This window comes from Saccopteryx bilineata, chromosome 2 (genome assembly GCF_036850765.1).
Source record: "Saccopteryx bilineata isolate mSacBil1 chromosome 2, mSacBil1_pri_phased_curated, whole genome shotgun sequence".
In the NCBI taxonomy this organism is placed as follows: Eukaryota; Metazoa; Chordata; class Mammalia; order Chiroptera; family Emballonuridae; genus Saccopteryx; species Saccopteryx bilineata.
In genome coordinates, this window is record NC_089491.1 from 8,887,838 (window position 1) to 8,914,147 (window position 26,310).

At 42.0% G+C, this 26,310-nt stretch overlaps 1 protein-coding gene across 2 annotated transcripts; it reads right to left on the reverse strand.

Annotated features, from left to right (window-relative positions):
- Positions 1–1,543: 1,543 nt before the first annotated feature.
- Positions 1,544–24,688, reverse strand: ZBTB43 (zinc finger and BTB domain containing 43). Of its 2 annotated transcripts, XM_066256172.1 has the most exons (3): positions 24,463–24,688; positions 19,650–19,773; positions 1,544–6,981 (listed from the first exon to the last, which is right to left on the reverse strand). In XM_066256172.1, the coding sequence occupies exon 3, from the start codon at positions 6,956–6,958 to the stop codon at positions 5,555–5,557; it is 1,404 nt and encodes a 467-aa protein (XP_066112269.1). In that variant the 5' UTR covers positions 6,959–6,981; positions 19,650–19,773; positions 24,463–24,688; the 3' UTR covers positions 1,544–5,554. The 2 variants fall into 2 exon arrangements, with proteins under 2 accessions (XP_066112269.1, XP_066112271.1); XM_066256174.1 differs by lacking the exon at positions 19,650–19,773 and having other exon boundaries at positions 1,545–6,981; positions 24,463–24,687.
- Between the last annotated feature and the right edge of the window lie 1,622 nt (positions 24,689–26,310).

Here is a 26,310-nt window from a genome sequence, read left to right on the forward strand (position 1 = left end):
TACATCAAGTTCAAGCTTACCTCATCTCCTGTGGCTGCCCTGCTAACTGACCCACTGACTGCGCGCAGGTTCTAGAGCTGTGCATCTCCAAGATGCCCAGGCACGCGCCGGTCACAGGGAGTGCTCTGGGGGTCGGCGGGGGCCGACCTGAACTGGCTATGAGGAAAGCTAAATAAACCGCACAAGTGCTAGGTGCCACATCTGGAAAACACCCCTTGCATCTGCCTCACTTCTGTACCCAAATACACACTGAGCACTTTGTCCTTTCCTTTCTCCTGATAGGGAGCACAGCACTCATCTTCGCACCTGCGGTCCAGGGCCTGCAGGAGCAACGAGATACCACCTGCTTCCCCGGGGTGCGGGGGCTGGACTGCAGGTAACCAGGGGCCTCAGCAGGGGACCTGGGAGGCGTGAAAGTAGGGGTCAGAGAGGTCACATGTTGCAGGGACTGAGCTGTTTGCCCTTGGGCAGAATAGACAGGCCCCACCTCAAAGGATAAAAAAAAAAAAGGCTAGAAATGGTTCTGCTGGCCTTCTTGAGGCAGAGAATGTCTAAGCTAGCCGAGGCAGTCTGTTGTTGGCTTCAAAAGCAGCAGTGGGGAGGGGAACACCTCACAACAAACAGTGGTAACAGAAGGTTTGTGTGGGAAGATGGTTAAGTTTGGTCTAAAACAAGCAGTCTCTGGTAACGAGCTGTTGTGAGGAAATATGCAGGCCCTCAGTGCCTACAGCACTTTTAAAGAGCACGGCTGCCGCTCCTCCAGGGTTTTCAGGGTGGGGGGGTGGCGAAGTGAGGCGAGGCAGAGGCCGGCCTAAGGAGCATGGAGGACCCAGAGCAGCACGGAAAGCCGCCTCCATGGGCTGCAGCCCCGCAGCACGGTCACACCACCTCTGGTAACACATCTGCCTTCCCCGAATCATAGCCAGTTTGCATGTGAAAGGGGCACACCTCGGACACCCGCCAAGGTCCTGGCACAAAACACTGGCACACTTGGCTGGGGTGACTGAGGAGAGTTTCTTAAAGGGACTATTTACAAAGGGTGCGGACAGTGCTAAGGAACGGGGCGCCCTGAGGTCTGGCAAAGCAGGGAGTCAGGACCAATCCTCGGCCTGCTATAGCGAGGGGAGGGGTGGTGGCCAAACCTTGAAGCTGCCCGACAGGAGCTGTGGCTCTTGGCAAAGGAGCCCAGCCACTGTCAGCCCACACCTGGCAGGAAGAAGCCAAAGGAGTGACTTTCCCATTTCTCTCTCCTCTCATTTGCGAGACTCCTCCCAGCATGTCAGGTAACTCCTGACCAGAGGCGAGAAGAACAAGTTCACAGAGGCTAGACTCCAGAATGAAGCATGCGTGGGGAGGGGCCCTCAGGGAGCAAACAGAGTGTCTAGCACACCTAAGTACTTGCTGGGCTGGTGGACTTTAAAGTGAGATCATCATAAGTGCCTGGCACAGCAACTGGTCACTCACAACCTATTTGATCCAACTGTCTATCTGGCATTTACTATCAAAAGGCCATAATAATACTTTTATTCTCAGGTGACAAAGGCAGAAGGAAAACAAAGACATGTTTCATTTACCCAGAGTGAAAAAACTTTTACAAAGTTGACAGATAACATTTATTAAAACATGTCATACAAAAGGGCATGGTCTCTTCTATAAGAAGAAAATATTAAAACAGTAACATTCAATTAAGGAAAACCATGCTGTACACTGAAGACAGCAATATATAAAGACAAAACTATTCAACTTTTGCAACACAGGCATAACATTTCACAAAATATCAATAAGATATGCACCTAGTGATAATCTGTTTATCATCAAATGGTTTTGTGGTCTAAGAGTCACCTGACTTGCATAAATAATTTTCTGGAAGAAATATTGGGAACTTCATAAAAGGAAAGAAGGCAGCAGCAACTGACATTGTGACATAGGCTTCAAGCAAAACTAAAAAAAAAAAAGTCACATTTGCAAAATGTATTCCAGCATCTTCCCATAGAGTACTATCAGTAGAGATGTAAAATAAGAAACATGTACCTTTAAATATATAAGTAGCAAAGAAAAACTCAAAAGACAAACCCTGGTTTCACTGAACAAAGTCACCCATGAAAGCAACCTAAATCACAAAATTGAGTGTGGCACAGATGGGGTTGAAGTAGTATGTAGCTTGGTTTCCAGCATTCCTAATTATTAGAGACATGCGGATGTGGTGTGGAGGAGTCCTCACCACCCTCAGTGACAGGGGACTGCAGCAAAGCCCCGTCCCTGGGTAAGCACAGCGCTACTGCTTGGGTCTGCCTCCACCTCACTTCGCAGCAGCTGGAGGGCGTGTGCAAGAAGGCGCTCTGAGACTCAGCAGCTTTCCTGGACAGAAGTCAGTTTAGGGTCAGTTCGTTCAGCAAAAGCCCACTACAACGGAGGAGACCCTTCCGGGCAGCCTCTTGGAAAGCTGTGGCCAAAAGACGAGACTGGCAGCAGGGGAGAGAGCTAGACACCAGAATGGACAGGCTGGGGCCCGGGAGCACCTGAGGGTGACCCCAAACACAAGGAAAGGCTGTCGCAGTTCTTCCTACGCTACCAAGTGGGTTACTGTGATGTATATTTCTACAGTTAAAGGCATTGTATGAGCACTAATTTTAAACGCCATTGGTGGTGCCTTGAAGCCCTTTCCCACTGGGATTAGAGAAAAACCACAGTTAAGATTCAAAGTAGAGGACAAATACCTTGGTTGTAGGCCACTGACACGATCCCTGAAAGACTGCTTGGAAAATGTTACCCACAACCATCCAAACTTCGGAAGGATAAAGATTTTCTAAAGCTGTGGGGAGGCTAAGGAGACAGAATCCCAACCCAGGGTAGGCAGGAAAAAAAAGGTAGTGATACAGTATGATCTCCTACTCCTAAAAAGCAGAGTTTATAAAAATTCACTTTTAATGCCCAACTAAGGCAATCCCCTTCCCCCACCTCTCTGAACACGGCCAGCATTTCAGATGCCCAACCATCTCCCAAGGTCTGGGTGAGCCAATTAACTATCTTAATTTTCACGGTAACCCAATTAACAACTCTAATTTTTATGGAAGCCCCAACTATCATAAACAACTTAAAATAGCAGATGTGAGGAACTTAAGATTTTAAATTCTACACTTAGTAGCAGATACACATATAAAAATTTCAACCAAAGATACACTTATCTTCGCAACACATGAAGTAAGTGCTAGCACAACTGCTTCCACCCAGAGCCTGCCCACCGCTCCTGGCTGACCAAGAGCACTCCGTCACTGCCCATGACAGGGTGCTGGGGGATTTTAGCATAATTGAAGGACCATGATTTTTGCAGAATATTTTCATTTTACCTCTGGGACTCTTCTCCTCAAATGTCCCAATGCTCATCTGAATATAATCTTTAATGGCAAACAGGATGCCACACCTTCCAAACAAGCAGAAAATGGTTTGCTAATACCACAGAAGAGGGTCATCAGCTCTTGAACAAAATGGTTTCACTGCCGTAGTACTGAAATTAGGAGGAGTAGTAAAACCATTTCTCTTCACACATAATGGCTAGGATCATACTTAAAACTCACTGGCTTCTAACATGAGAGAAAGAAAAGGAACCACTGAGCTCGATTGTACAGTCACTTCTGTCAAGTATACAGAGAAAGGACTGTGAATGGGTGAAGTTTCAACACTAAGAGAAGAGGATATTAATGTGGCAAACAATCAAGAGGTAATATCTAGTTTCTAGATTTAAAAAAATCTCTCTCTATATATATTTATAATAAAGTTTTAAATACAAAGTGCTTTTCATATATCGATAATGATACAGTGTTAATGAATAGATCCCTGTTTTGTAATCTTGATTACAAGAGTTAACTGGTAAATAAGTACTTTCTTTCCCCTTTTCAGACAACATTCATAAGTAAACACCCGGTGGTAGGAGCTTAAGGATCAGAGGTCATTGCCAGCAATGTCTATCACATTAGAGCAAAACCAAACTTTTCAAACAAAATTTCATCCCAAATCCAAGAGAAGTTATTTTTATTTCCAGGAAAATAAGTGTCCACTTGCGAGTAATAGAGCAGTAAGTTTATGGAAAAGTTGACATAGAGTAGCACCCTGCCCTACATCCTGGTGATAATTTCAGGTATACTACATAGCTTAAAAGCATATAAATGAATATATGCTTGCTTTCTACCCTGAAATATCTGACTGATCAGCAGAAAAAGTCACAGAATAGCTGCCTATCTTGTTGTTTTTGGTAGGTAGGTATAGCCATATGGACTTGTCAATTTATGCAGTTTTACCTGTAATTTGGGAGCACAAATCTGTAGACTACTTTCTAAAATTAGGACTCCTTCTTCTCCCCTTTTAAAACACATTCCAGCACTCAAAAAACAAAAACCTGGCAGTATTAGCTCAGTGAACTACTCTAAGAGAATAAATATATCTCCCCTACCAATGTATTTCCAAGACTCCCCTTTTCTTGTGAAGTTTCTCCCCCCTGCACTTTAACCTGCCACTCAAAATTCTGCTACTTGGCAATTCTCCCTCTGACAGTTGGAGTGTCACTGAAGAACTCTATTAACTCCTGAAATTCACAGATAATTCTCAGCTGTGACTTTTGGCTCCTTCCCACTAACTGTGGTCACTGGCAGACCTCTTTGAGGAGCACCATGATCTAAGAGCAAAAGGGCTATAGTAGCCAATGGTACCGTGGTCAGTCACAGCAGGTCAGATGTTTCCTAGCCATAGAGCAGATCCCACTGTGTAGGTGCTACAATTAAATGAAAGGATTTGGGACAGCAAACCAATTAGAAATACCTATCTCTGGCATACCAGAGAATCATAATTAGATACAATTGTTCAAACTAAATGTTAGTACTAAAATATAACACTCTGCCTTATCAAGAGTCTGAAACACATTGTGACAGTGGCATCTTACGGAAATTGTAGCTTGTACCATACGTTGTTTTATACTTAGACTGTCATCTTTTTAGTATCTCCATAGTTTTAGTTCAAATTCTCTCTTAGGAAGAATAAAACCAGACAAGAGAGCTCTGTTAATTTTGCATCCCAGGAATCACATTATTTGTAGCTTTTACAAAAGTAGCACTTCACTCAGTAAAGCAGCTACCAAAACAAATCCATATTACCTAAGTATCTATAGTAAGACAAAATCAAATTCCAACATGACCTTGTAATAATGAGTGATCAGAAACTGCTACCACCTGGACTGGAACCAGTGGGGTGGAGTCCAGCTCCAAGGGCAGGGGTCTGCACCACCCAGTACACCTACCTCAATCAGAGCAGGCCTAAAGGAGTACCTGGCCAGCTGCGAGGTGGGTTCACTTACCCCCATTACCTACTCCAGGCCTGGACTGGAACACACAAATCTGAGGAATTAGATTTTTTAATTGGCCTACTTAGAACTGGTCTTTCAGAAATATCTTCCATTTTTTTAAGCTTCTCTCATAATAGCAAGTAGCACACATGATCTGTGCCCAGATTTGCATAATTACCATCGTTTATTTTTGTGCCTGCCACTCAAGGGCCAGATACTATTTTAGTTAGCCTCAGTTGTATTCTGCTCAGCCTTCGCAGCTTCATAAGACTGGGTACAAGAAGTCACATGTCTGTGGAAACTGTCCCTCCACATAAATCTCTTTGCACAGATATTACACTCATATGGCTTAATGCCTGTGTGAATTTTCATGTGGCCCACGAGATGATGCTTCATTTTGAATTTCTTACCGCAGACACCACAGCCATAAGGCCGAAGACCAAGGTGCATACTCATGTGTCGATCTCTCTGACTCTTGTGAGTGAAATTTTTCCCACACTGACAAGGATACAGCTTGTCAGTGGCTGAGAACCCCAAGTGGGAAGCTTCTTCTTTAATCCCTGTTACCATTTCAATATTCTCACTGTAGCCTGCTGCTAAGGCAGCCTCCTGTCTGTGCCCAATCAGATTTCCCTCTGACCTCTCTCCCGAAAACTCCTCCATGGAAGAGCCATAGAAATCCACCTGCTCATCGTAATTGCCTTCATCAGCCTGTTCGTCAAATTCAGCTTCCACCTTTTTTTCCACGATGTGAAAGTCTTCCTCCACGCCCGAAGGCTGGACCGAGTGCTCTGTCTGCATGGTGTTGATGGACTCAGTGACCTGGTGCTCATCGTAGGGGGCGTGCACATCCATGCCCTCACACGCCTGCTCAAAGCGCTCAGGCTTCACGTGGATCCAGCGTTTGTGCGCCATTATGCTGGGTTTGCTGTACAGAGGCCGGGTGTAGTGGAACTCAGCACTGTCGCTGGCTGCCTCCTCCCCGTCCTGGCTTGCCATTTCAGTGCTCAGCCGGTCATGCTCTGTGGACGAGTTGCTAGGAAGGTATTCGTGCTCAGTGAGCTGTGATGACAGCTCGTCTTTGGTGCTCTCCTCTTCATTCTCTCCATCCCTTAGTTCTTGGGATTTGGGGAAATCGGTATGGCTCCCTGAACCCAGCTCAAAGCTCTCCACCAGGCCATTATAACTACTGCTGCTTGGAGACTGGTGGTCACTGCTATGATTTAGCTTTTGACAAAGGACTGTTGGGTTTCCCTCTAAAACCTCAGTGCATTTATCTACTACATGCCACATCTGGAGGAAGCTTGCTGCTGTCAAGTAACTAACAATTTCTGGAGCGGGCATTACTAAACGTCCTGTATAACTAGACAGGAGAATATTCTCAAACACTCTTGGGTTCATCACATCAGGCAAAACAATCCTCCTGCTGTTTTTCAGGAGCACCTGGTCACAGAAGTAGGGCGAACTGGCAGCAAGAACAGCTTTGTGTGCTCGGAAAATGTGGCCCTGCACAACAATGGACACATCACATAATTGTCCTTGCTGGCGCTGCTGGTTCAGTTTCTGCAGAATGGTGCTGGAAAAATCAGGAAATTCTACTCGAAAAGAGTTCGTTCCAGGCTCCATTTCATCACAAATCTTGTCCAGTGCTACAAAACAAAGAGAAATCAGTGCTTATGTCAGTCCAAAGAGAAACTTCTTGATCACTAAGAAAACTAAGACAGTTTCATAGTTCCATGTCCCCTCATCCGTGGGCACTAGTGCGGGGGGGGGGGGCATTCATTCTCCAGAGCCAGAGTCCAGTGTGCCAAAGCAGGGACCACCCCCCACTCTTCAGGGTATGAACTCTTGCTCTCCCTTGTGTCTGTGGGAATGAGGATAGAATCCACAGAGATCAGATTTGCAAACTATACAAATCCCATAAGTAAAACAAAGTAACTATTTTTAGTCAAAATAAGTATCCTATGTACCAAAAATGATAGACTTTTTAAGAGGCTTCAGACTCAACCCAAATTTCCAAGTTGGAGTGAGGGTGGAATTGTAGGAGAAGGAAGAGCATATGCAAAGGCTCTGAGGCAGGGGTGAACTTGATAACTGCAAGGAACGGAAAGGAGACTACTAGGCTAGAATCCAGTGAGGGGCAAAGGGCAAGAGGGCGGAAGTGGCCGGGCCAGAACAACCGTGCCTTTGGTCCCTCAGCACACAGGGTGAACAGGCTAAGGCCCCCCACAATATGAGGCTCTCTGGTTGCTGTCAGAATTTTGGCCCCTTAGGAGCTTTCTGATCACGTAAAACAAATGAAAAGACAAGGCACAGTATTCCTTATATCTGCTGGTCTTCAAATTGTTTAAAAAGCTGCAGACCAAAGATAAAGTTACCACAAAAAATAAGAGATTACTTGTGTCATTACTGTAAATATATTTTTTGAGGTAAATCAAGCATTAGAGACAATTTCTAACAGCAATGAGCAAGATGAACTTTGATGGAGATACTGCTCATGCCCCATAATTCCATAGTGAATTAAAACAAAACAGAAAACCCAACAGATTCATCAGCACTATTTGTCATCTGGCTCTAATCTACATTTAAATACTGCTAAACACCAGGGAGGAGAGAGAAGTATCAGACAGCAGAACCAGAGCACCCAAACAAGTCTGCAGGCCCTCTGTGAGAGACCAGGAGAGATCCCGAGAGCAGACACTAACGTTTCCTGAGTAATTACTATATACCAGGGACTGGACACTTTTTTTTTTCACTTACTCTTTAAAATGACTCTGCAAACACAGGTTTGATAATTTCAAGTTCAGTGATTCAAGCAACTTTGCCAAGGTTAAAATAAATGCTAGTTGTTATTTAAATGGAATTTGAATCTAGGTTTCTATGACTCCAAAGCCTATACTATTTTTCCTATTACATCATTCTGCCTCTTCTAAAAAGATGCCAAAATACCAGATTAATAATTAATAATTTTAAGAGATAAGACTGTGATTTTAGAATGAAGAATTATAGTTTATATCTCTTAAAATATTTCATCATAATTTAAAATAAAAATAGACCCGGAAACAAACTATTTAGATATTTGCAGTTTCAAAAAGGAAACTATATAAATGTACAAACTAGACGTATGTAAATTTTAAGAACTATAACTGGGTGAACAGATTCTCTGCTAGCTTTCAACAGTATAGAATTTTGTTTTCAGCTATTTGGAAAAAAAAGGGGGATGACTAATACAGACATGTAAAATAGAACTTACAAAAAGCTAGGATAAAAACCTCTTCATCATTTAGTCCTAGCCTGCCCCCCAACAAATGAAGTCACTAGTTACAAACTTCTACGCATATTTCTAGAAACATCTCTGTGTATATTGTGTATATATCAGAATAAATCATGAATACCCTTTAAAAAATTCGTTATTTTGCACTAACTTTTGTCACTTAATATATACCTTGCCAATCTTCCAACATACTATTATAGACTGAGTGTTTTCCCCCAAATTCATGTTGAAATCTACTCCCCAAAGGTGATAGTATTTAGAGGTGGGGTCTTTGGGAAGTATTGAGGTCATGATGGCAGAGCCTTCATAAATGCGAATAGTACCCTTCTAAAACAGACACCACAGAATTCCCTATGAGGACAGGAAATTCTATCTATGGATCAGGGAGTAGTGCCCTCATCAGACATTCTTCTGGCCCATTGGACTTCCCAGCCTCCAGAACTGAGGAAGAAATTCGTTTATAAGCCACTCTGTGATACTTTGCCCAAATGGACTAAGATACCACATTAGCACAAAAAGAGCTAACTCATTCTGTTCAAATGGCTTACGAGTTTCCTGCTATAAGGATTTGTGATCATTTGAACAGTTCTCTTCTTACAGAATTTTAATTGTCTCGGTTTTTGAAATTATGAGCAATGCTATAGCAGACATCTATCATAACTATCTTGGCATATCTTTGGAAATATCTATAGATTAATCTCTACCAGTGGAATTGCTGGGTCAAAGGGCTGTGCATTTGACATTCTAATATATGTTATTAAACTATTTTCCAGAAAAGTTGTAGCAAGTCACACTCCTACCAACAGTAATGACAGTGTTTACTTTCCCACACGCTTACCAATATTGGATGTTATCAAATAAGAAAAAGAAAGTTTGCAAATCAGCAAAATGAATAATCCATAATTCATTGTTGTTTTGACCAACATTTAATTATGAATAAGAGACCCTTTACTCATGTTTACTGATAATTTGTTTTTCCTATAAATTATCAGTCATATACTTTGCTCAAATAAACTGGGCAATTCATCTTATTGATTTGTAGGTTTTTTTTGTAAATTCAGGAAATTAACTTTGAAATTTATGGAAATTAATCAATCTGTGTTTATGGCTCCAGGGCTTTGTGTTAGACATAGAATGGCATTCTCAACTCCAAGGTTATTTTTAAAAAGTAAAAGGAATTATTTAGGTCTTTTCCTGGTACATTTTTAAAAAAGCACTCATACCTTTAATACACAAAGAGTTGATTTTGGCATAAAGAACAAGATTTGGATCCAGCCTTCTCCACTTCAAAATGGTTAGCCTACTTTCCAACACTATTACTAAATATCCAATATCATTGAATATCTTTTCTTTAAGATTTCAAGTATGGGCTGTAGAATTTTAAATGACTGAGAATAGACTTTTAAAAACAGTTCTACAAAAATAAAGGCCTTAAGTGATGTTATAGAATATGGTGTAACAGGAAGCTCTAGAGGTCAGTCCTTCCACAAAAACAACCGGTAAGCTGTTAAAATGATCAGAATCAACTATTTCAGAACTCTGGAATCTGAACAGACACAGAGTAACCAAGGCAATGCTTGATGAAGGGAGAGCCTGCTGAACCTTGCTAAGAAAGCAGTGTGCCCAAACCAGCTACAATCCCCATTTCTCAGCCCTGCCACAGCCTGGACAACAGGCCTAGGTCCTCCAAAAATTGGGGGGTTTTACATCCTGGCCAGATTGGCAGAGCCAGACAGCCTTGTTTTGACCCTTAGGTTGCAGTGGCTTCCCCAGCAGCATCTACCATAAGATGTAAAAAAACAAACACACTTTTATTCCCTTCCCTTTGGGTCAAAAGAATTTAAAATCTTTGTCAAGTCACAGGCTGACCATATAGATAAAACAACAGAAACGTCAGTGACTATATGCAACAAAGAATACTTCAGAATTTGAAAAAAAGTTTAGAAAAATCACCACACAAACAGCCAACTGTAGCCCTCAACAAGTAACAAAGGAAATCTCCTAGGAGGGGAAGAATCTTGTTTCAAACGTTACCACATTAGAATATTCAACATGTTCTAGTTCTCAACCAAAATTACAAAGTATACAAAGAAAAAGGAAAATATGGCACATTTACAGGGGAAAAAAAAAGAATCAGAAACTATCCCTGAGGAATTCCAGACATTGGAATCACTAGTTAAAAACGTCAAACCAACTGTCTTGTACATGCTCAAATTACTAAAAACAAAACAAAAACCAAAAAGCAAAGCAAAACAAAAACACTGTGACAAAGAATTAAAGGAAATCAGGAGAACAAGGTCAATGAAGAATTGGAAAGTATAAAAAGGAACCAAGCAAATTCTGGAGCTAAAGAGTGTAATAGCTGTGATATAAGTTGAATTGTATCCTCTTCCCCATTCATATGTTGAAGCCCTATAACCCCAGTACCCCAGAATGTGACTGTATTTGAATATAAGGCCTTAAAATAGGTAATTAAGTTAAAATGAGGCCATTAGGATGGTTCCTAATCCAATCTGACTAGCCTTTTTTTTTTTTTTTTCATTTTTCTGAAGCTGGAAACAGGGAGAGACAGTCAGACAGACTCCTGCATGCACCCGACCGGGATCCACCCGGCACGCCCACCAGGGGGCGATGCTCTGCCCATCCTGGGCGTCGCCATGTTGCGACCAGAGCCACTCTTGACTAGCCTTTTTGAAGAAATGAAATCTGGACAGAGACATCAAGAGCGTGAGCCATAGGAAGACAGTGAAAGACTGGCCATCTGCAGGCTCAGGAGAAACCAAACCTTCCAGCACCACAATCGCAGACTTTTAGCTTCTAGAATTGAGAAAAAAATAATCTGTTATTTAAGTCACCTAGTCTGTGATGTTCTGTTATAATGGCAGATGAAGGAAACAAATACAAGTTGAAATTAAAAATTCACAAAAGAAGTTCAATGGCAGATTTAAGCAGGCACAAACAAAAAAAAAAGCAAGCACAAATTCAAAGATAAAGCAAATGGTATTATCTAGCCTGAGGAGTAAAAAGAAGAATGAAGAAAAATGACACAGTCTGAAGCACATGTGGGACACCAGCAAATATACCAACATGCACACCAAAGGGTGCAGAAGAAAGGATAGAAAGGGTATTAAAAGAAACAATGGTCAAAAACCTCCCAAATTTGATAAAAGATACACTAACATATTTGAGAAACTCAAAAAACTTCAAGCAGGATAAAGCTAAAGAGACCACATGAGAAACATTGTAAGTCAAGTAACAAGGGATAATCTTGAAAGTATAAGAAAGAAGAGACTCATCAACTAAAAAGGCTTCTCAGTAAGATTAAAAACTAATTTTGCATCAGAAACCATGGAGGCCAGAAGGCAGTGGTATGACATATTTAAAGTGCTAGAAGAAAAATCTGTTAACCAAGAATTCTCTATCAGGCAAAACTATCCTTTCAACAATGAAGAAGAAATTAAGACATTTCCAGATAAACAGAATCTAAGGGTGTTGTTACCAGAAGACCTCCTCTACAAGAAATGATAAAAGGAAGTCCTTCAGGATGAGATAAAAGAACACTGCAGTACTAATTCAAAGTCATATGAAGGTGTAAAGACTACTATAAAATGTAACAGGTAAATATAGAGACTGATACAATAATACTTTGGTTTATAACTTTTTCCTATATGATCTAAATGGCAAATAAATAAAACAATTGTGAGTCTAATGTTAATAGGTGCCTAATGTTCAAGATGCAATCTGTGACAACAATAGGAAGGGGGAAGGATGAATATTTACAGGAGCAGAGAGAGTGTTTGCATCTTTTTGAAATTAAGTTTGAACTAGTCAAACTAGGTGGTTGTAAGTTTAAGATGTTGACTGTAAACCTCGAGGTAATTACTAGGAAAATAACTAAAAATATACATGGAAAGAAAAGAAGGGAATCAAAATGGAATACAAAAATAAGATGAAAAAAGCAAGCAATTTTAAAAGGCAGTAATGGAGGAACTGAGGAACAAAAACATACATGATATACAGAGAACAAATAGCGAAACAGCAGAAGTAAAGCCTTCCTCCAATTAAAAGGCAGAGATTGGCAAAATAAATTTTAAAAACATAACTTATTTACATGTTGTCTCTAAGAGACTCACTTCAGATAAAAAAGGCACAAAAAGTTGAACATAAAATGATGAAAAAAATATTCCATGCAAAGAGAATCAGAGAGAACTGGGGAGGCTACACAGGGGTGGACAAAAGTAGGTTTAAAGTTGTGAGCACACAAAACACAGAGTATATTCTTATATTATTTATTAATTATCGTATACTTTTCCATATGAACTATAAACCTACCTTTGCTCATGCCTGTATTATCATCAGACAAAATAGATATTAAGTCACAAAGGTTAGAAGAACAAAGAAGGACATTATATATTGATTAGAGGTTCAGTCTGTCAAGATCATGAAGCAAAACTGGACAGAATTGAAGGGAGAGAGATGGATCTGGAATAACAGATGGAGACTTCCACACCTCGCTTTTAATAATGGATAGAAAAACCAGACAGAAGATCTAAAAGTAAACAGAGGCATGGAACAATATTATAAATCAATTATACCTATAAGACATATACAGAACACAAACATGGGATGAAGTTCTGATCCATGCTTTAACACGAACACTGAAAATACTATGCTAAAAATAAAACATCACGCTAAACACTGACTTTTAAGTCAGACACAAAAGTACAACTGTTGTATAATTCCACTTATGGGGACATCTAGACTAGGCAAACTCGTAGAAACAGAAAATAGATTAGAGGTCTTCATGGACTCAGGAGAGTTATTGCTCAATGGGTAGAACTTCTGTTTGGGGCGAGTAAAAATTTTTGGAAATAGAAAGTGGGTTGTACAACATGTGTAATTAATGCCACTGAAAAGTACACTTGTAAATGGTTAAAATGGCAAACGGAATGATATGTATATATTTTACCACACGTGAAAACAACTGGAGGCCCTGACTGGTTGGCTCAGCAGAAGAGCATCAGCCGGGCATGTGGATGTTCTGGGTTCGATTTCCGGCCAGGACACAAAGGAGAAGCGACCACCTGCTTCTCCACCCCTCCCCCTTCTCACTCTCTGTCTCTCTCTGTCTCTCTCTCTCCCCCTCCAGCAGCCATGGTTCCATTGGTTTGAACACATTACCCTGGGTGCTGAGGATGGCTCTGTGGAGCCTCCACCTCAGGCATTGAAAACAGCTTGGTTGCTAGCATGGCCCCAGATGGGCAGAGCACCGGCCCCAGATAGGGGCTGCCGGGTGGATCCTTATACGGGTGCATGTGGGAGTCTGTCTCCCTATTTCCTCTTCTCACACTTGGAAAAAGAAAAGAAAAAAAACTGGAAAATCATACAACTTTATTTTTAACTTTTGTCAATTGTGATTTAACAAGTATCTATCTCTGCCCAGATTTCTGGGTGAGTGTGGCATGTCTACATATTTCCTGATTTTAGTAACATGCAAAGCCTGAACTTCTAAAGGGTTTTCTGCTAAATAAGCAATATTTACTGAGTTCCAGGCAGTTATTAATAGTATAGTTGTTGCTTCAATTATTTAAAAGAGTTTATTTAACAGAAGTAATGAATTAACTCAATAAAAACAAAAATATAAAATAGAATATGCAAGAAACTGTGAGGGATTTCAAACATGATAAAGGTACTCTCTGTCCAGAGTTTACATTCTAGTAGGGGAGATAAACACCATGCCAACAACCCCGTTATTCAATGCAAAACCTGATTAAAAAATTTTTTTTAAAAAGCACCACAGGAGAATTATAAACTCAGGAGGAATTCAGGGGATGTACCTGGTATATATCCTTTAGCTATATATCTTGTCACTATAAATTCTGGTGTCACTAGGGTAAGAGGAAGACTTGAGGGCAGCCTATAATTCTTCCCATTTACCACATCCTAACCAAAATAATCCAAGAAATATGGAAAAGTTGGCTTGAGTCCTAGAGACCAGAGATCAGAGTTACCTATATGCCATAAACTTTCATTAAGGATATAGTAGAGATGGGGCCAGACCGAAGGAGACATTGCCCCTGCAACTCCACCTATAGCCAGCAATCCTGGTACTAACAGCAGGACCACTAGTACCTGTTCATTTGGAATGTCTGTACGTAAAAAGCGAGGTGGGCCACAGTCTTGCAGACTGGCAACATTCAGAGGTGGCTACACGGGGAAACCAGAGGTTGTCTCAGCTGAGGGTCTTTAAAAACACAAACAAAAAAATAAAACACAACCAGACTTGATGTGAGAGGATGGGGCTCAGTAGTAGCCCAGGAAGGAGACAAAAGGGACAGCCCATCATTTGCCAGCTGGGCCCCGGGTATCACTATTTCACCAACACAGAGCAAAGTGCTCTGCCCTTCCAGGAGTGCCTAAGACCTGGCCTCTGGCCCAGCCACACACTTAAGCTAAGCCCTGCTGTCAATATGGTTCAGGCTCTCCACCAGCAAAAGAGGGTTTTTTTGTTTGTTTTTTTTTTATTCATTTTAGAAAGGAGAGGGGGGGGAGGGGGGGGAGGAGCAGGAAGCATCAACTCCCATATGTGCCTTGACCAGGCAAGCCCAGGGTTTCGAACCAGCGACCTCAGCATTTCCAGGTCGACGCTTTATCCACTGCGCCACCACAGGTCAGGCCAAAAGAGGGTTTTTTTGTTTTTGTTTTTTAAGATTTTTTTATTTATTGATTTTTAGAAAGAGAGGAGAGAGATAGGTAGGGAGAAAGAAGGGGGAGGAGCAGAACGCATCAACTACCATATGTGCCTTGACCAGGCAAGCTCAGGGTTTTGAACCAGCAACCGTAGCGTTCCAGGTCAATACTATCTACTGCGCCACCACAGTAAGAGGAGGGGAGATAGTGAGACAGACTCCTGCATATGCCCCGAACAGGGATCCACCTAGCAAGCCCCATCTGGAGCAGATGTTGAATCAACTGATCTATGTTTAGCACATGAGGCTGACTCACTGGGACCAACCCAGCTATCCTCAGTGCCCACTGCAATACTCAAACCAATTGAGCCACTGGCTGTGGGAGGGGAAGGGGGAGAGAAGGGGGAGAGGGAGGGAGAGAGAAGCAGATGGTCACTTCTCTTGTGTGCCCCGACCAGGACTCAAACCCTGGATGTCCATAAGCCCAGCTGATGCTCTTTATCCACTGAGCAAACCGACCAGGGCCAAGAGTTGATTCTAACAGCATCCACGTATACTGTGAAAAACCGAAACCAATATACTCAAAAAAGAGAAATTTCAGACTTGAACAGAGTTTCCCTCTAAAATTAACAAACAGAGTAAAACCAACACGGGGTTTAAATGAGGTCTGTAAATAGATTCTACAATAACAAAAAAGAAGAGAATAGCAAGGATAAACCAGGGGTTGGGAACCTTTCTGACTGAGAGAGCCATGAACGTCACATATTTTTTTTTCTTTTTTGTATTTTTCTGAAGCTGGAAATGGGGAGGCAGTCAGATAGACTCCCGCATGCGCCCAACCGGGATCCACCCAGCACGCCCACCAGGGGGCGATGCTCTGCCTATCTAGGGCATTGCTCTGTTGCGACCAGAGCCAGTCTAGTGCCTGAGGCAGAGGCCACAGAGCCATCCCCAGCACCTGGGCCATCTTTGCTCCAATGGAGCCTTGGCTGCGGGACAGGAAGAGAGAGACAGAGAGGAAGGAGAGGGGGAGGGGTGAAGCAGATGGGTGCTCCTCCTGTGTGCCCTGGCCGGGAATCGAACCCGGGACTTCTGCATGCCAGGCTGACGCTCTACCACTGAGCCAATCGGCCAGGGCCGAATGCCACATATTTTAAAATGTAATTCCATGAGAGCCGTACAACGACCCGTGAACATTACGCATTATCCAATAAAAATTTGGTGTTGTCCCAGATGACAGCTGTGATTGGCTCCAGCCACCTGCAACCATGAACATGAGCGGTAGGAAATGAATGGATTGTAATACATGAGAATGTTTTATATTTGTAACATTATTATTTTTATTAAAGATTTGTCTGCGACCAGATGCAGCCATCAAAAGAGCTACACCTGGCTCGCAAGCCATAGGTTCCCGACCCCTGGGATAAACAAAGAGTACACTTTATTTTATTTTATTTTTACAGGGACAGAGAGAGTCAGACAGAGGAATAGACAGACAGGAACAGAGAGAGATGAGAAGCATCAATCATCAGTTTTTCGTTGCGACACCCCAGTTGTTCATTGATTGCTTTCTCATATGTGCCCCAACCACGAGCCCTCAGCAGACCGAGTAACCCTTGCTCAAGCCAGCGACCCTGGGTCCAAGCTGGTGAGCTTTGCTCAAACCAGATGAGCCCGCGCTCCTGCTGGCAACCCCAGGGTCTCGAACCTGGGTCTTCGGCATCCCAGTCCGACGCTCTATCCACTGCGCCACCACCTGGTCAGGCAAGAGTACACTTTATATACCATTTTTAAATTGTAGTTTCCCACCAACTTTGAAAATGTGGTCTCTATGAATTAAGTATAAGGAAGATGAGACAAAAATAGCAGAATGATATATAAAAAAAGAGCTGACTGAATTAAAGACGTAAGAAAACTAATAAAGCAGAAGTTTATTTTTTTTTTAATTTTATTTATTCATTTTTATTATTAGAGAGAGGAGAGAGAAAGAGAGAGAGAGAGGAAAGAGATAGGGAGAACAGAGGAGGAGCAGGAAGCATCAACTCCCATATGTGCCTTGACCAGGCAAGCCCGGGGTTACGAACCGGCGACCTCAGGGTTCCAGGTCGACTTTATCCACTGCGCCACCACACACAGGTCAGGCTAAAGCAGAAATTTAAACCGACAATAAGAACCAGAATTTCAACTATTGAAAACAAAATCAATGATGTGGATTATTAATTATTATCAACTTTTTTTTTTTGGCCAAAGGAGGGAGAGAGGGAGGAAAGAAGGGAGGGAGAGAGAGAGAGACAGATGGGACAGACAGGAAGGGAGAGAGATAAGAAGCATGAATTCATAGTTGCGGCACCTTAGTTGTTCATTGATTGCTTCGCATATGTGCGTTGACCAGGGGGCTCCAGCCGAGCCAGTGACCCCTTGCTCAAGCCAATGACCTTGGGTTTATGCCTATAATCCCACACTCAAACTGGTGAGTCGGCGCTCAAACTGGATAAACCTGAGCTCACGCTGGCAACCTCAGGGTCTTGAACCTGGATTCTCAGCATCCCAGGCCGACACTCTATCCACTGTGCCACTACCTGGTCAGGCAAGGGGAACTTAACAAAATATGAAAACAAGAAAGAATATAACAGGAGAACAGAGATTAGAGATAAAAGCACCACAACATATGGCTAATTAGTGTCCTTGAATGGAGTAGAAGAAATAATCAAATAAAGTATTTAAAATAAGAAATTTCCCTGAGCAAAAAAATAAAAGTATTCAGAAGTCTTGCAATGTAGACAAATTAGTCCCAGATAAAATGCAGTTCCTCTCTCGCTAAACAAAGCTTAAAAACAAGCCTCAAAAGGATCAAATTATTTCAAAGTAACTTAACTGTGTTCCAGAATAAAGCTTGAGAATATCTACATCACAGAAAAGTATCCAGAATCCAATAAGGTAAAATTCATATCTGGCATCCATTAAAAAATCACCATGCATGCAAAGAAAGCAGGAAAATGTACCCTTAATGAGAGGCAAAAAAAAAAAAAAAAAAAAAAAGAAAAGAAAAAAGAAAGAAAGAAAGAAAGAAAGAAAGAAAGAAAAATCAATCATGAGAAACAGACTTAGAATGACAGACTTGTACAATTATTAGAAAATTCTATATTCAATATGTTTAAGAAAATAGACAAAAAGTAAGCATATTAGATAAATGGGGGGGAAAAGACCCAAGTCGAACTTCTACAGATTAAAACATAACAAACACTGGATGGGAATAACAACAGAATTAACACTAGAAGAAAAGATTAGTGAACCTGAATGCATAGCAACAGAAACAACTTAAAATAAAACAGAGAGAAAAGGGAAGGGGGCAGAGAGTATTTATTAACTGTGGGACAACTTCAAGGTGCCTAATTGGAGTCCCTGTAGGAAGGCATAAGGGCTGAAATTTGTAGTAATTTGCATGCTTACTATAGAGAGCACAATTAAATACAATAAACATTATTTTAGTAAATCTAAAAACTGGCACAAATGTCCAAAAGTACCAATACACCATGCCTACCAAAGTTCTTAGTTAAATGCTTTACAGTTTACAAAGCAGACTATGTAAACTTGGGTCTCACAAAACTCCTATTATCATCATACTCACTTTAAACTAGCCTGGGCTGTTCGGCTCAGTGGTAGAGCACTGGCCCAGCATGTGGATGTCCCAGGTTTGATTCCTGACCATGGCACACAGGAGAAGTGCCCATCTGCTTCTCCACCCCTCCCTTCTCACTTCTCTCTCTCACTCTCTTCTCCTCCCGCAGCCAAGGCTCCATTGGAGCAAGTTGGCCCGGGCACTGAAGATGGCTCCATGGCCTCACCTCCGGTGCTAAAATAACTTGGTTGACAAGCAATGGAGCAACAGCCCCAGATGGGCAGAGCATCGCCCTGTAGGAGGCTTGCTGGGTGGATCCAGTTGGGGCGCATGCGGTAGTCTGTCTCTCTGACTCCCTACCTCTCACTTAAGGGGAAAAAAAAAGATCACTAAACTAAAGCTCAGGGAGGTTAAAACACCTGCCTAAGGTCACTTATCTAGTAAATGCTATGTCAGGATTCAAAGAGAAGTGCAATTTCAAATCTAGTATTTTTCTAAGCTAAAAAAAAAAGTCAGTTCATAGCAATGTCTCTCTGTAGTTAAATGCTTGTTCTATCAATACAACATATGGCAGAGACAGGCCTCCTATGTATAGTATCTCCTCCTCAGAAGAGAAGTAAAAGAAACTTCTGGCCTAAGGCAATTAAATACAACTACATTATTATTTTTGCTGAAAAAGAAACCATTCTAGTAAGTAATTTTTGAAATTGTATTTTTAGCAAGTTTATAGCTTACCTAATGAAAAGTTGTATTCCTGGGATAATATTTCTTATATTATGGCCATCAAAAAGCAGTATGAAGAAATGCAGAAAAGGAACCCATTTCTCAGGTTTGCTTCAAATTAAAATCACATTGACTTCTGAAAGGAAAAATCATGTCGAAAATGTAAGAGATACTGGTGTTATTCACTGTGTACATGTGCCTTGCTAATAAATACTACGTATGTATGTGAACAGTAGAAAGAAAATGAAAACAAGATTGGTATTTTTTGGTTATGTTAATGTCTATTCTGCACCGTCTTAGCTTCTGCCTTTCTTATTTTTAAATAAACCTTTAATTTGGAATAATTTTAAGCTTACAGAAAAGTTGTAAAGAATGCTGAGAGTTCCCATACACCCTCATCCAATGTCCTTTCGTGTTAACGTCTTACATCACCATGGCACATAGAAAGCCAACATTGGTCAATGCCTGTGTAATTCTGCAGAATTAAAATATCCTTGGGAAAATGTTTTTGGTCTCCAAACCATGGTCAACCAGCACAGCACCCCTATATTTTCTCTTAATTGGAATACTTTAGCCAAAGAACTTAGTAAAACCTATTTTAGAATTTTTAAAAAACATGCTACCTACTTTATGAAGTTTGACTCACATTTCCCTTTAATTTTAAACCACAGCTGGATGTTTTAAAACTTCAGGGTAAACGTTCCATTGTGGTAAACAATTTGAGATTAAAAAAAAAAAAAGGCATCATGTACCCTTATGTTTATTGTAGCATTATTTACAATTGCAAGATATGGAAACAACCTAGGTATCCATTAGTGAATAAATAAAGAAGATGAGGTATATATATAAACAATGGAATATTATGCAGAAATAAAAAGAATGAAATCTTGCCTTTTTAACAACATGGTCGACATAGAAGGTATTACAATAAGTGAAGTCTGACAAAGACAAATACTGTATGATTACACTTATATATGGAACCTAAAAACAAAACAAAACAAAACAAAGCAAAAACAGACTCATAGAAACAGAGAACAACTGATAGTTGTTGCCAGAGCAGAGAGGGGTTGGGGGCAGGTGAAAGAGCACAGGGAAATAAGATGTACCAACTTCTGCCCTGGCTGGATAGCTCAGTTGATTAAAACAAACATTGTCCCGATAAAAGTTGCAGGTTCAGTACCTGGTCAGGGAATAAACATATAGGAACAAATTGATGTTTCTGTTTCTCTGTCTCTCTTCCTTCATCTCTCTCTAAAATCAATCAATAAATTTTAAAAAATGTTCAAACTTCCAATTAAAATAAGTCAGTCAAGAAGATGTCGTGTATAGCACAGAGAAGATAGTCAAAATATTTAATAACTTTGTATAGTGATAGATGGTCATTAGACTTAGTTGGCGATCACATCATAAGGTCTATAAATGTTGAATCACTATGTTGTACACCTAAAACTAATATAATATTGTATGCCAACTATATTCAATAAAAATTTTTTTAAAAGAAGTTATTGTTCAGCCACTAACTTTCCACTTACCTGTCATCCTGCCATTGCATTACAATAAAGCCAAGGAAATTGTTTTAACCGCACCTTCTCGTATTTATCAGAATTTAGAAGCTCAAATCAAGAAAGCAAAAGGCAGAAATGCTCGTTTCATGAAAATTATTAACTACATACCAACAAAATAAAAGGAAAGTTTTTTCCTCAATATGTTACAAATAAGAGAAAAATCTATCTATAAGGTAAAAAGAAACCATTCATGAAAATGATATAGTGCATATTCAACTGATTTTAAGAGACACTTTTTTTTAAGTGATAGACAGAAAGGTAGAGAGATAAGAAGCATCAATTCATAGTTGTGTCACTTTAGTTGTTCACTGATTGCTTCTCATATGTGCCTTGATGGAGGGGCGCTCCAGCCAGAGAACTTGGACTCAAGCCAGTAATCACTGGGTCATGTCTACAATCCCATTCTTAAGCCAGTGACCCCATGCTCAAGCTTGTGAGCCCACACTCAAGCCAGTGACCTTGGGATTTCGAGCCTGGGACCTCAGCAAACCAGGACCAGCGTTCCAGGTCGACGCTCTATCACTGCACCACCACCTTGTCAGGCAAGAGGCACCCCCCCCTCCCCACGTTTTTAAATGTCTTAAATCAGGATGTGATGGGTAGGTGGAAACGTAATAGCTGTCACTGCCTGAGACAATGATAGAGCATTCCTGAGAGCTTCATCAATGTTTCTGATGGCACAAAGGGCAACAGAGTGGAAAAGCATGGTAAAAACTATGAATTGAAAAGTATTCAAAAGAGAAAGAATGTTAAGGAGTTTAATAAACACTTTAACCAATTTATTCACTGATTTTTTTATATATGCATTAGAATATCATTTAAAATGTCTACATAAGTCTAAAAGTATTCCTAATAAGTATTTTTAAAAACCTATATGATAAGAAAGCATACGACATAGCTTATTTAGTAGTGTTTTCTCTTCCTTTGGTGGGACAGAAAATAATCAATGGTATCCAGGATTCAACACGGTAGTAATTCAAAAGCTACATCTTATGAGAAAGTCTGATAAACTACCTTAAAAGCAGACTGATAGCTTAAATAAGAGAATATAAAATAAAAGCCTCCCCCATCAGAATTCACGTACCACATTATTTTGCATTATTATAATAAAAGAGCTATTTTTCAACTTCTTGTAAAAAGCAAAATCTTCCTCAAATTTCCTATGTATGCAGCAGATTCCTGCACTGAATCCAAGGAATATGGAAGGAGAGCCAGGGCAGAAACCTGCTATAAGTAGAACTCTTGAAGAACATTGTATCTGAAATCTATTTTTTTTTTAACTGAGAGGAAGGTAGACAGACAGACTCTCACATGTGCCCCAACTGAGATTCATCTAGCAACCCCCTTCTGGGCGGACTCTCGAATCAACCAAAATATCCTCAGTGGCTGGGGCCCAGGCTCAGACCAACTGAGCAACTGGCTGTGGGAGGGGAAGGGAGAGAAAAAGGGGAGAAGGAAGGGAAAAGAAACAGACGGTCGCTTCTCATTTGTGTCCTGACTGAGATCAAACCCAGGACCTCTGCACACTAGGCCGATGCTCTCTATCCACTGTGACAACCGGCCAGGGCCATAACAGAATTCTTTTAAACAAACTCCTAAGGACCTTGGCTGTGAAGAGAGCAGGTATCAATAAATGTAGGTTCAACTAAATACTATTCCTAAAAGGTACAGAGCGAATTTTTAAAATCACATTTTAAAGAGCTTGTGAGTTCCAATGAGCAACTTTTTTGGTATTGCGGTAAAACATACTTAAAATTTACCATTTTAACCATTTTGAAGTGGACAATTTGTGGCATTCTGTACATTCACAATGTTGTGTAACTATTACCACTACCCAACTACAGAATGTATCATCCCAAACTAAGATACTGTGTAGCCAATTAAACAAAAACTCTCCTCCATTCCCTCCTCCTCCGACCCCTGGTAAACTATATGCTTCTTTCTTTCTCTATGAATTTGCCTATTTAGATGTCTCATATAAGCAGACTCATACAATATTTGCTCTTTTGTGTGTGACTTATTTCTCCAGTGAGTACTTCAGGAAAGTAAAGGATGAACCCCAAATTATTAAGTTTCTCATAATTTAACTGTACATACTGACAATCTCTGAACTAAGCATACAGCTCTCCCAGAAATCCTGCTACTGCTCCTTCAGCCTCAAGGGCAGAGGACCTAGACTGACTCTTCCTTAGGCTGTAGACAGGCCTGGTTAAGCAGCTGCTGAGAGCCCTGGAGGCCATCATGGGCTAAGTGGCAAGAGCAAAGGGAAATAGGGAGCTGTCCAGGCTTGAAAAACCATGGGTGAGAAAGGGCAAGGGCTCATTAAATGACATGAGCTCTGAGATGGCTCCTGTCGGCCCACCAGGAGCTCCTGTCGGCCCACCAGGAGCTCCTGTACCCTGACACTTAGCTTGGGCAGACACCTGTCAGTTGAGGCCAGACTGCAGTCTAGTCACTGAGAATGTCACCAGTTCAGGAAGCTTCAAGGGGTCATGAGTCACCTTCCAGGGCTCCGAGGTCTGGGCAGGCCTGCCCGCCCCACCCAGACAAACCCAGTTAGGAGGCAAAAACAAGAGAGAAAGACTAAACTGGCAGAGGCAGAAAAAGGTGGCCAAAGAGCTGGCCTTACAGGCAGGCCGTGAGCGAGAATAAGGACTAAGAGGGAAACACAGGGTACTCTTACACAGAAGCAAGGTGTTGACAGAAATAAAGAGAGGGGTGATTCAAATACCCAGAGGTGGGCTCGAGAGAGACAAAGTGGAGACAAATACACAGTTGACAGGAGCCGAGTTGAGAGGTAATAAGGGCAGGTGACAACAGGTGACAGAGACAGCAACAGAGGTGAAACACAGAGGCAAACAGGTTATCAGCGAAGTCGGGGCGCAGCCTTTCTCCGACCTGGGCTCGAAACCAAGGCTGCCAAGCCGCGCCCACCTGGCGGTCGCTACAGGCCGGCGGACGGCCGAGGCTGGATCTCTAAGCGCTCCGGACGGCCGAGGTCCGCCGCCGCAGGGTGACCTTGGGGGACACGCTAGCTCGGGGGCCTCGGTGCTGCGGGACGCACGCCGGGACGGTCGGAGACGGCAGAAGTAGGAGACGGCGCGCCGGGACTCCAACCAACCGCGCGCGGCTTAAGCATCCGGGTCGGCGCGCAGGCCTGGCGGGGCCGGAGGGGCGCGCGCCGGCCGGGCAGGTGAGCCCTTAGACCTCCCGCCTCCCTCCCTGCCCCTTCCCCGTCCGCTGGCCCGACTCCGCCGTACCTGCCAAGACCTCTGCGCTCACATAGCCGGCCCGGGACACTTTCCGCCGGCGGAACAAGGCCCGTTCAAGCTGCCGCCACCGCCGCGACCACGACCGCCTCAGCCTGTACCTCCCGCCCCCGGAAACGCTTCCCGGTGCCACCCCCTAAAACTGACAGTGCTTCCGTGGATGCGTCAGAGAGAGCGTGGTGTGCGCATGCGTGACCCATGTTCCCGGCCAGGCCTCGACAGAGCGCCCGGAGGTATTCAGCGCCTGCGCAGTATATAGCCTGGAGCAGGTTAATCGGCTTTGAGGGCTTTGAGTTCCCCGTCTTAATAAACTTTGACCTCTCTCACTCAGCCTACCTAGCAGAGATTGTGTCAGATCTAGTTCTGCCTTCACAGCACCTTTGGCACATAGTGGATGCTCAGTAAATGTTTATTGAAAAGACTAATTAATATCTTCTGTGTGGCAGGTGTGCTGGGTCCCCTAGGAAAAAACTTTGTTCAGGTACTAGAAGAGATCTTTGGATCTTAGGGGAAGTGGACCTTCACCCCAGCTAGAGTGAATGACTAATAATTGGTCCAGACTGTTTATGGTGATCTCATTCTCATTAGCCCAGTAGTTGGGTGGCAGGACTAGGCATAGTCGTGTGACCATACTCATTGTAGAAAGTCACTAAGGAAGGAAAAGTTTGCCGTTTTTTCTCTCTCTCTTTTTACAAATCCACTGGGACTTCAAGTTGAGTATACCCCTTAAGTGCTTTGCCACTTTTATTTTCTTCCTGCCTCTAAGCAGACTTGAAGGCTGGAAGTTCAGTTACCATCATATTTATATGTTGATGATATGACAACAAATGCTAAGGCCAGCAAAGCAGAAAGTTTGAGAGACCCTAGGTCTCATATGACATCAAGCTATAGTCAGATTTGGACTGCTTACCTCTAGATGTTTTGTTGTTATAAAGTACCGCACCCCAGATTCTGAAAGGCACTGTACCTCATTTCATCGAGTTCATGTAGAGACACCTTGTCCAGATGAATTTTGAGGAGTTTTATTAGAGGAGGAAATTTTAAATATGCCGGCCGCATATGGCTGACATGGGGCATCTGCAGGCCAAATCGTGCAGTTCCCAAATAGTTCAGGGACTGCTTATATACCCTTGATCACACACGGGCGGGGGAGAGCATGACATCATGGCATAGGCTGGCGACATTTGTTTAGGGGATACACAGAAACATTAAGACTTTCAAGGTAACACAATCAAAGATGTTTAAAAATCTTTTAGGGTTCATCTTCCCTCACTAGCCTAGAGGTATTTTACACTCAAGATTCCAGGAAGGGGGAGGAACTATACAGTCAATGCAAGGTGGTATATAAATTCTGCCTCCTAGTGAAAGAGAAGAAGTTTCTAGGTTAACCTTTATTTTAGATTTAAAACTAAATGACCCATTGTTCTTGCAAGCCAGAAACTTCTACATTCTTCTCCCTCCCCTCCCTAAAGGAGGGACGGGACAGAAAAGCCTGATAGGAAAGCCTGACCATTCCTCCCAGAATATCAATATCAATTTTTAGCTTTTTGGTATCTTACAACAGTTGTATGAGCCTAACAAACGCCTTACTTTAACAGTATTTCTAGCAATATTATAGACTACGTATCTGCAAATATAACAGCAACAAACCATATGAAATTGCTAGGAGAAATATTGAAAACACTCTCTTAAATGCACGGATAAACTTGTGAGAAAGTCAGAAAAATCATCCGAGGGCAGGAAGAAAGCAGAAACACAGGCCTAGGAGGTTAGACAACGTTGATATTCAGAAGTTATGCAAAGGTACTATCTGCATTTGTTCCAATTGATTGGTACGTT

Excerpts from the sequence above, each read along its gene's own strand:
- ZBTB43 (XM_066256172.1), bottom strand. The coding sequence starts at position 6,958 with ATGGAGCCTGGAACGAACTCTTTTCGAGTAGAATTTCCTGATTTTTCC.